Here is an 11,631-nt window from a genome sequence, read left to right as displayed (position 1 = left end):
AAAAAATCTTAATAGCACTATAAAGAGTTTTACAATCCTATAGTCTACTAATACAACACAAAGTTTTAATATCGATACTTAATACAACACAGAAATATTCATGAAGCGTTGTTGATGTCATGAATTCACCTATAGAATAGAAGGCGTGAGAAATTACGTACTTCTTTAATTTGGCCCTAAATAATCTCATGTTTTGAGCTTGAATTTTTATATCCATAGGGAGGCTATTAGAAATTTTTACTGCCATATAACGCACTCCTTTTGATAGCACGATACATTTGCCGATGGAGTATGAAAGTCATTTTTGACGCGTATTTATGACCTACGAGGAAGTTTATTAATGAAAAAATATACTGACAAGTCATGGGCATTATTTGCAGTTTTTTTAAATGGTCCTACACGATTCCCTATATATGTGAAAGAACTAATTTGCTATTTTATACAATTACATTATAAATATATTTTATTAAAAATATTAATTTTGCAATAAATATGTGTATAAGATTTTTCATAGAGATACTTTTCACTCTAATTAAAATTTAAAAAATGAGATGGAGTAACATATCTTCTTGATTACGATGTTTGCTGTGATCTGATTCGTTGCTTTGAAAGTTTGATATTTATATGAGGTAATCAAGCAGTTTCACTCTACTTTGCTTTCGACAGTCGTATATTTCTACTTGAAGGGTGAGTCAAGGTGGAAATAGTGTATTAAGTTACTTTCGTATGTTTAAATTCAGTGCTTATTAGTTGAAGTTCAGATATCTAAACTTTCGTTTATTTAACTACATTTGTTCAACATATACCTTACGTTAAATTCATCTAGTCTTATACTAGATTTTAACAATATTCAGAATTTTGTTTGAAAACACTCTTTCGAGATTATTGTACTTCTGAAAAAATAATTGCATAAAAATCTTGTGAGTATATATTTTTAAGTACGTAGTAACAACGACAAGAATATTACTTGAAGTTAGGATTGGCAGGTTTTCAGTATGGACAGTTGTAACTTTTAACTTGAACATACGGGAACTTAGAAAGAGAGATACAATTCAGAGGATATACTTATACTAGCTTTTGACAGCACAAAATGAGGGAAAAACTATCTTAATTTTAAATCATTAAAGTTGATATATTTCTAACCAAAGCGGTCCTATTGACTTAAACAATCATCTCTACGGTTGGACAGGTAAGCACAATCCTTCGGACTCCTTCATAAAAAAAGAAAGTTTTCTAAATGTTAAAATTTAGGAGGCACTTCAATGATATCTGTGATTAATATTGGGAAAATGTAGTTGTAAATTTGTTCATATAAATTACAAATTAAATGCTTAAATTTTCTAAATACAAGTTCTCCTTTTATATGTAAAGGAGAATCGCTGGCAATTTGAAACGTACAGCATTTCCAATCTTCACACATACCACAGTAATAAAATTATTGAAGAGTTCCTGGGTAAAAGGAGAACATAATATCAAACTGTTTAATGGATTCTTCGAACTATATTGTATGATGAGCGACTTTCCCCATTATTCACATAGACGCACGATACTGGGTTGGACACGAGTACAAACAGTTCGCCTCTCAGAGCTTAACAAATTGGTAGGTTTGTTTCATTTTCGTCTTTATACAGCTATTGATTGGAAATGTACTGTAATTACTTTTAACTGAAACCGAAGGGGTTAAAATTTGTTTCGTTGTCACGTTTTTAATGACATTGTTAATAAAAAAAATTGACAGGGGATTTGAGGAAATCCGTATGACTGCGTGTAACGTCTCTGCAGGAATTGAGGTAACGTAATTAGCATAAAAGAAATAAAATTTGCTGTACGATTTAGTGTATCTAATGAACGTAATGAAATAATCTATGAATATAATAATAATAATGATGATGATGATGATGATGATGATGATAATTTGAGCCACCGACAATAATTACTAATTTAACTGGTGATCATCATAATCATCATCCTTCATGCATTAGAAATTGATTCCTGTAGCAGCTACTGAATTGGTCCATCCATCTTTTGGCTGGTCTTCCAATATCTCTTCTTCCCCGAGGTTTAGATTTACAAAACTTTTAACTGGTGATAATGTCCCTAAATGATATTGACGTATCGTTATTATCCATCGAGTAAATCTTACTTATTCCTGGCTTTTAATGAACCCAGATGTTCATTGCCGCCCTCACATAAGCCCGCCATCGGTTCCTATCCTGAGCAAGATTTAATCCAGTCCCTACTATCATATCCGATCTACCTCAAATCTATTTTAATATTATCCTCCCATCTACGTCTCGGCGTCCCCAAAGGTCTTTTTCTCCTCCGGTCTCCAAACTAACACACTATAATTATGCATTTCTGGATTCGTCCATACGTGCTACATGCTCTGCCCATCTCAAACGTCTGGATTTAATGTTCCTAATTTTATTATGTTAGGTGAAGAATACAATGCGTGCTGTTCTGCGTTGTGTAACTTTCTCCAGTCTCCTGTAACTTCATCCCTCATAGCTCCAAATATTTTCCTAAGCACCTTATTCTCAAACACCCTTAACCTCTGTTCCTCTCTCAAAATGAGGTTCCATGTTTCACAACCATACAAAACAACCAGTAATGTAACTGTTTTATAAATTCTAACTTTGTTTTTTTTGAGAGCAGACTGGATGACAAAAGCTTCTCAACCGAATAATAACGGGCATTTCCCATATTTATTTTGTGTTTAATTCCCTCTCGAGTATCATTTATATTTGTTACTGTTGCTCCAAGATATCTGAATTTCTCCACCTTTTCAAAGGATACATTTTCAATTTTTATATTTCCATTTCGTACTATGTTCTGGTCACGAAACAGCGAGTAGCCTAATGCTAAATTTGTATTAACTGCAACGCATATATTGTGCTTCGCGTCCATGTGAAACACGAATAACACTGTATATATGTAATATATATATATATATATATATATATATATATATATATATATATATAAATCTCTATGGATTATAATTAGAAGGTAGATGTTGATGAAATTCGTTATTTTTCTAGTAGCTTTTAAACGATGTCCTTTAATATAGTAATTCGTTTTATGATATAACAAAATAAAGTAGCCTATGCAATTCTTTTTACATAGTTTGCCATTTTTGTCCGATAGGTTATTTTATTATTTTTTGTGTCGTTGGAGTGCATACGGAAGTGTCTAGATAAAGTAAAAGAAAAGTAGGTAACATTTAAGGTATTATTAGAGTTTTTTTTATTAAAGACACAGGGCCGAATTTATAGTAAACACTTGTAAATTAATACTTATGAATATAAATTATTTTCTTTTTCCCCAGTTTTATTACGACAATTTACGCTTGTTTTGAATCTGTTATTCACGAATAAGTATATTGCTCTTGCATACCTATAATTATACACTTTCGCGCTGTTAATTTTCGAAGTTGAATTTTTTTATATTTTATTGATATTTTTTTTAAGGAATACGGTGCCTTGTTTTCACGAACAGGGGTGTATTAACAATTTCAGTAGAACCTTGAAAGACCTGCAACTCAAACTCAAAAACGAGCGACCATACAGGACGTATGTTCGTATGGGCGTTTTGTGAATTCTGAAGTGCACTGTTACTCAAATTACTTCTCACGTAAATGAAAACATTCTGTATATAGTTACCAGTGGCGTAGCGTCAACGTAAGCTAAAAAGCTCAGCTCCCCCAGTTAATAAATCCATAATAAACCTGCAGTATATGAACAAAATTATTTATTAATTTTAATACAATTTATATGTAGGCCTACACCTCAAATATTGTGATGCGGTAGCTCAGGATGATTTGTGATGCAGCAGCAAACATGAAGCCTGCATACACCAGCTTCCAATCCCCTCCACAGACTCGTTCCTTTCACGCATTCTTCTGTATAACCCACCCCGCAGATTTTCCATTCCTTTCTAACTAAACTACCCTGCTCGCAAGGCTCGCAAGAAGCTAGCTTTGGCATTGGAAAGAATTTAGCTTCCGAGCTATCCCTTTCGTGAGTTGTGTTCAGTTGAAGTGTTAGTGTGCACTGTGGCTGATATTAATAAATAATGAGTGAAATAACGGTTCCTGGCACTAATTTATATAGTCAAAAATAATCTTCTGATAAAGATTTTAACGTTGATTGACGTAATTTTACTAACACTGTATTTATTGACCGTTAATATTGTGATTTCTCTAAATATGACAGGGAGTGAGCTAATGTTAAATTATACGTACTGTATATGTGTATTTATTAGATGTATGTGTAAACCATGAAATCACATTTTACTACCGTACCATTTGAGGCGATGCCTTATTGGTGTTACTTATGAGGTTCCAACCGATCTTCGAACTGCTAACTTGACATCGACTACTAGTTATTTTAAGACTATATTTTTGCAATACGTTTCCTCATACATGAAAGACAACTTAAGTTAGCTTCCCCTGCTCAAAATTTCATGCTACGCCACTGATAGTTACAAATAACCAGTTTTACAGTATAAGCTAAAACTTAAATGACAATAACTGGTTTACTCTGTTGTCCCATGTAGGAAGATATCTGGCATATTTGCTTCTGCGCATATCTGTGGTAAAGATAGGCCTAATGCATTCAGAGGATATTGAGTAGTTAGAGAACGCACATTACTGAGTTTTATATTTGGAGAAAATTGGAAAGATAAATATTTAAGTCCGCTTACAATCTTAAAACTTGATGGTTACTGTGCAGTTTGGGAGACTATTTGGACCTATAGATATAATCATCCACAAATTCCGCAGATTTTCAGAGCGAATAGCTCATTTTGTATGTAACAAAAGACTATAATATCATAATGGTGGAAAGTTGATAGTTTTTTTTTTCAGAAAAAATTATTTTCTCACAAATGTTTAACACCTTCTATTCGGTAACTATTGTCAGTAGGATCGTGATTTTTGTCCATATCGATAGGAAAATTAATAAAATAATAATTTATCTCTTTGGCGTATTTCAATAATGTGGACGGTTTTCGTGTAAATTTAATTTTAAATATCTCCAATTTTAAGCCAGTGCACGACTAGAGTTGGTTGCAACACGGCGCCAGAGAACAGCTCGTCTAACGACACACACAGAGTTCGTTGACCTCTTACATCTGTATCATGGGAAGAGTGTTAGCGGCGATTTTGTCGGACTTCTGAAACTTCCAACTTAATTTTCTAATTAACCGTGCATTTAATCACGAAACATAATATAGGCTTTCTATTCCTTTAAGTGTACCCTATCGTCCCTTTCAATCTCAAAGGTTCTTTCACTTCCACCCTGTATAGTTAAGACAGCTGCTTATTATAGGTGTTGTCTTATTTTCAGAAATATATTGTTCATCTGAGAGAGAAGAATGAAGATGGAAAAGCCGAAACCTACAGAACATGACTCTTCTTCTTCCACTGAGAGTGACACTGCAAGTTCGTCCTCTGACAGTGAAGCCAGCTCTTCCCCTACAACCAGCAGTGGAAATGATTCTAGCAAATGTTTAGAAGTAAAGGAAAACGTCACTGGTAAAGTTAACACCATCTTTCAAATTTCCGAAGTAGGGAATGTCCCCCACTCCAGAAGTAGTGGAGAGTTGGGTAGTATCGGACATCGGGTAATATCGGACTGTGTGTTTCTTTCATTTACCACGATATGGTAGTATCTGAATGACATGGTTACGTTTCTGTATGCGACATCACAGAAACGTAACCATGTCAACCAGGTTCTATCGTGTGGTAGGTGAAAGAAACTCACTGTCCGATAATAACCGAGGTCCGATACTACCCAACTCTCCCCTACTACATAAACCAGGGAGCCGTCTCAAATTCCGGTGGATCAACCCTGAATTTATAACTTGCTGGGCAAGCTCGAGGTCGAAACAACATAGGGGTTTTCTCCAGATATGCCGGTTCCCCTGTGACATCCCAACAATTTATCCATAATCATGATTATGAATCACGCTCTTAGAGATGGAGCGAAAAACGTTAAGGGCCTTACCACTGCATTAAAAAATCCGAAATACTTTCCATATATTGTTTAACATTTTGGCATTTCTCATTTCCATGCGTTATGAACTAACATAAGTCACGTGTCAGCATCATGCAAGACTATATCTTGAAAGAGACATGAAATAAAAATGGGGGGAAAAACAAATTCTACCGAAAGAAGGAAACTCTGTATCACGCGTGAAATTTAACTTCTGCATCTCGTAAAAACTTTTCCTACAAGAGAGTTAACTTCAGCAATATTCCTATATGACAATAATTGTTGAAAGGAGAAATACTGCAACTTCCCTCCCTAACAATATCTACTTTTGTTGATCGATGGAACCATCATAGAGCCAATTGGCTAGTATATATCCATCGATTCATAAAGTCATTCAACCTAAGAGCCAACTGGCTAGTCTCTGATATTGAGACAACTCATCCTGCCTAAGGTTTTTCCGTGGTTTTCCTAAGGCGCTAAGACAAATGTCGGGATGAGCCCTAAAAGAAATGGGCCACGGACCTGCACTCATATCCCCATTAATCTCCCTAATTACTTTAAATTAATTAACTAATTACATCTCTCCCCCTCTTCGTAATTGAGCCATCATATAGCCAAATGGCTTGTCTCAAAATTGAGACGATTCAACAAGGCTCATGACAACAATCACCTCCTACATAATAGCCAAATTGGCTAGTCTCTTATACATGAGACAACTCATCTCGCCTAAGGTATTCCGTGGTTTTCCTCAGGCGTAAGACAAATGTCGGGATGAGCCCTATAAGAAATGGGCCACGGACCTATATGCCCTTCCCCATATATATTCCCCCCTTATTATAAACGATGTATGCCCTAGTTCAGATACTATAAATAGTCTCTTAAATATACGAGGTCATTCAATTAGTCGCAAATTGAAAGGACAGGGACCTCTCAAATTGCAGAATTAGATTTCACGGCGCTTCTTCCGACGGCCTTCACATGCTTTGTCATCGAACAACAGATGACGGCGTCTTGCCATCCTAACGGCAAACACCAGCCAATTCCTCCTCGCCCCGTTCCGTGATCACTTGATCAAATCTCAGTCCCCCTCGCGTATGTGACACCTAAGAGGTTACGTCCAATTTCGGCTTCCCCTTCAAAATTTTCTAGAGCTCCTTCAGAGGAGCAGCGTAACCCGGAGTGAGACTAGTGGCCAACAGGCTTGGAGCTCACATATTTAGTTTTGTACAGCCCCCTATCCCTTGTAAGGACGCGTTTTGCGTACCTTTTAAATTTTCCTCCCAATTCTCCTTCGATTTTTCGATACTGCAACTTTTCTATCCATCTCAAATGAGCTTCTTTTTTCATTTCTTTGAGTGACTTTGCAATAGTAAATTGCTTCATTAAACAAATTCACTGAACATGAAGTAAAGGAGGCATGCCGTGACTATATCACCAATGGGTATGAAGTGGGAAGATAGGCTTTAGTCTGACAAGCAAACATTATGAAGGGGGTAAATAAAAAAGTTTTTTTTTCTTTCACCATGTTAATAATACACAAAAGAAGTGCTTATACAAATTTTAGCCACTCGACTGCAATTACGAGGGTCGTAAAAATGAGTTCACTAGGAGCCATTAACAGAAAGAAAACATAATTTGATTGGAAAAATTTATTGGAACAGACACAGCAATTGTTGAGCTATTTTTCAATATATTCCCCACCGGAACTGAGACAATTGTCATATCATGGGATCGACAGAGAAATTCATACGACTGTCAAACGCTGGTTCCGACCCCAGGCGGCTGACTTCTACGACACAAGGATACAAAAATTGATCCCATCGTATGACAAAATTGTCTCAATACGAGTGGGGGGGATATGTTAAAGAGTGAAATTGCTGTATCTGTTTCAATAAATCTTTCCATGCAATTATGCTTTTTTTCTATATGCGGCCCTAGGGAAAATCACTTTCTGGACGGTCTCGTAATTTCGGCCGAGTGGCCAAAATTTGTATGAGCATTTCTTTTGACATTATTAACATGGTGGAAAAAAAAAATAACTTTTTATCTGTCACCATCAGAATGTTTGCTTGTGAGATGAACTTCGTGTCGGTAGATTCGTATAATATTATAGTGGATTTTACGTTAAAAAAAAGCATTGAGCATATGGGGCTGTTCCATGAAATGACCAGTTTCCATAGAAACGCCTATCTACCACATAGCTTCTACAAGGCCCATAAAACCAATGCTTTTTTCTTAACTTGGAATGCTCTTTTTTTATAACCATCTTGAAACAAAACTCTCTTTCTGATAGCTCATTCTTTCCCGCTCGCACAGCTCAAATGCCATCCTCATCTGTACATTGTCATCCATGTTGCAATAGCCAGAAACATTTGTAATGACATTTATACACATTTCAACATCATTTCATTTTGTAACACTGTTCGGCAACATCATTAAAATTTCTCATTAATCGGCTCTGACAGTCCAGATTTTTAAGTAGCCCTACTGGATACACGAGTTATTAAAGTGATTGGTTATTATTTGAACATTTACTTTCAGCTCATCCTCATCTTGTAGTTTATTCAAAGTACTTTGTGTCTGAGTGCTCTGATATTGAAGGTGATGACTGCTAATAAAAATTGTTTACTTTTCAGTTTCTTCTGAGGATGATAGTAGTGATACTGATTCAGAGAGTGACAGCTCGGATACTACTGGCAGCGCCAGCTCCAGCGATGAAGACTCTTACTATACTGGAACTGATCAAACCACTTCTAACTCCTCCTCAATCACGGAAAGCAGCAGTGGAAGTGTCAGTTACACTTCACTCTCAGAGTCTTCTCCAGAATGTGAAAAATGTCCAAGAAATGGGCATAGGAGGTAAAACTTGAGAAGTTTAGATTTAAATAACTAGTATGATGCATTCACTTCAAACATGTAGGTCTACTTTCTTCTGTTTTTCTTCTACGCCTTCCAACTTCTGCGGCCCTGGTCGCTGCTTTTCTAAATCTTAGTGGCGGCAGATTGGCTGAGGCCAGTGAGGCCCGGCCTTAGTCACTTGGCTTACTTGAACTCAAATTTTGTTTTATATAGCATATTACAGTATTTACTTGAATGAACCATATAGTGTATAAAATTTGTTCCTGATGCCCAAAATGTTCTTGCCAGGTCTGGTGTTTGCATTTCGTATGTTTTCGATTGCACTGTTATGAAATCACCTGAGATAAGACGCTGCATTGTATTTTTTTCTTCTCTCTTTCATTGGTTTTGCTATTCATAACAAAACTACTCGTAGGCCTATAGTATTTACTATTCAACTTTTCTTTTGCAAATGATATACTTTGTCTTCTAGGGCGGCCGGGTAGCTCAGTTGGTAGAGCAGCTGGCTACGGACTGGAAGGTCCGGGGTTCGACCCCAGGTGGTGACAGGATTTTTTCTCGTTGCCAAACTTTCAGAACGGCCCCGAGGTTCACTCAGCCTCCTATAAAATTGAGTACCGGGTCTTTCCCGGGGGTAAAAGGCGGCCAGAGCGTGGTGCCGACCACACCACCTCATTCTAGTGCCGAGGTCATGGAAAGCATGGGGCTCTACCTCCATGCACCCCAAGTGCCTTCATGGCATGTTAGGGGATACCTTTACCTTTTATACTTTGTCTTCTTTGTCCGTGTTTAGAGAATTTATTTAATAATAAAATTCTAGCATTATTATTATTATTAGTATTATTATTATTATTATTATTATTATTATTATTATTATTATTCTGCCACCGGCGTGGCTCAGTCGGTTAAGGCGCTCGCCTGCTGGTCTGAAGTTGCGCTCAGGCGCGGGTTCGATCCCTGCTTGGGGTGATTACCTGGTTGAATTTTTTCCGAGGTTTTCCCCAACCGTAAAGTGAATTCCAGGTAATCTATAGCGAATTCTTGGCCTCATCTCGCCAAATACCATTTCTCTGTCACCAATCTCATCGACGCTAAATAACTCGTAGTTGATACAGCGTCGTTAAATAACAAACTTAAAAATATTATTATTATTCTCGCAATAGACCATTGCTGCTGGTTCTTGATATTTGCATTTAGTTCTAAGAGTACATCATTTGATATTACATGTAATTTTTGACATTGATATTAATTTTATAGTGATTGTCTCATCAGTTTCCATAATAATCTTCTGTAAAGTTCAGCCTAAATTCAAGTGCAGATTTGATGTATTTTAAGTATTTAAAAAGCCAAGAAGAAAAAATAAATACCTATAATAATCGATGTAGTAATTTCAATATTGTTTGTTTTTAATGTTCCAGGCACAAGAAATTACTAATCGCTTCTCCGTCCTCTTCAGAAGAACTGGTACCTTCTTGTAGAAGTCCTGGCAAGACAACATGGAAAGAAGTAGTTAAGAATATCGAAAATATAGGCTCAGATCAACTTCAGCCCGCTGATGGTACTGGAGATAAACCATATCAGAAGGAACAAAAGCCATTTATTTACAAGCCAGATTAAATCTGACGCCACTGATCGCAATTCCATTACATGAAATTCTCAAGAGAAAAGACTGATAAGGATTAGACTATTTATATGGTTTTGTAAACAAGTTTTAGAAAATAATAATTGCAATTTATGTTTTAATGATTCAAGTTACTGTTGCAATGAATTATATTTCCACAAAATTAAAAATTGTGTAGCATGTATATTTTGTTAAGTTATAAGTTTTAAACAAATTCGTTTGTGTTATAAGAAAACACTAGCACGTACTGATATATATATTTTTTTTATTGCAAAGATATTTTAGTAAGTGTATTCGTAATATCAAAGTAATAAATTATTAAATGCATCGCACACCTGAGTATTTTCCGAAATTCCAATTTATACATAAAGTTTCCCAAACTTCTCTCCTAGGCCTTTGAAATCCGAGAGTTGGAATTTTCTCAGAAGTGCTACTTCATAACGGACATGTCCTGTGGGCAAAATTACAAAGCATTTGTCGCAATTTTTAATTAAAAACTTTGCAAGTCAGGAGTCCAGAAAAAAGCTCTATTATAAAATCTGATAATACAAACGTGTGGGAAGGAAAAGAACACATGGTTCAGTTCAAAACTGTTAACTGTAAGAAAGACATCTCTCCGGGAGGTTGTCTGGTCTGAATTGAATTCCCCATACATGCTCAGACTTACCTCCTGGACTTGTATGATGAAGAATCGGTGGAGCGGAGAAAAATTTTCTCTGCCACTGGGATTCGAACACGAGTTTTTAGCTCTACGTGCTGATGTTCTATCTACTAAACCACACCAGAATTCAATTCCGATGCCGAATTGAATCCTCTCAGTTTAAGCTCCACCTCTTAGTAGCCAACCCTCATGCAACCCTCTCTGCTCCACCAATTCTTCATCATAATATAATAACGCAGAATTCCTGCACGGAAATATATGTATTTCGATACATAGCAATAATATGATATGCGTATATAATCACTTACTGATTTAAGACTGCGCTCATTCCGTCAGATCCCGGCCACTTAGTCACTCGTAGTGAGTGCACCTCTGCACATTAGTATTTTGGACATTTTGCCACTGTCACACATGTGACACAGTGCATAAAGATTGGCCACTAAAGGGAAAACTAAGAGATGGAGCTTAAACTGAGAGGATTCAATCCGGCATCG

At 36.3% G+C, this 11,631-nt stretch overlaps 1 protein-coding gene across 2 annotated transcripts; it reads left to right on the top strand.

Moving 5' to 3' along the window:
* The first annotated feature begins 592 nt into the window (after positions 1-592).
* On the top strand, positions 593-10,743 carry LOC138691241 (uncharacterized). Of its 2 annotated transcripts, none has more exons than XM_069813050.1 (4): positions 593-687; positions 5,349-5,536; positions 8,633-8,855; positions 10,274-10,743. In XM_069813050.1, the coding sequence occupies exons 2-4, from the start codon at positions 5,377-5,379 to the stop codon at positions 10,470-10,472; spliced, it is 582 nt and encodes a 193-aa protein (XP_069669151.1). In that variant the 5' UTR covers positions 593-687; positions 5,349-5,376; the 3' UTR covers positions 10,473-10,743. The 2 variants fall into 2 exon arrangements, with proteins under 2 accessions (XP_069669151.1, XP_069669153.1); XM_069813052.1 differs by lacking the exon at positions 593-687 and adding an exon at positions 780-920.
* Positions 10,744-11,631: the final 888 nt, after the last annotated feature.

This window comes from Periplaneta americana, chromosome 16 (genome assembly GCF_040183065.1).
Source record: "Periplaneta americana isolate PAMFEO1 chromosome 16, P.americana_PAMFEO1_priV1, whole genome shotgun sequence".
NCBI lineage: Eukaryota > Metazoa > Arthropoda > Insecta > Blattodea > Blattidae > Periplaneta > Periplaneta americana.
Note: the sequence above shows the minus strand (reverse complement) of the source record. Positions and strands in the feature narration are given on the sequence as shown.

Bases quoted from the DNA above. Each gene is read 5' to 3' on its own strand.
- LOC138691241 (XM_069813050.1), top strand. From the start codon at position 5,377: ATGAAGATGGAAAAGCCGAAACCTACAGAACATGACTCTTCTTCTTCC. The intron at 5,537-8,632 runs GTAAAGTTAACA...TTTACTTTTCAG, and splicing joins AGTAAAGGAAAACGTCACTG to TTTCTTCTGAGGATGATAGT. The intron at 8,856-10,273 runs GTAAAACTTGAG...TTAATGTTCCAG, and splicing joins CCAAGAAATGGGCATAGGAG to GCACAAGAAATTACTAATCG.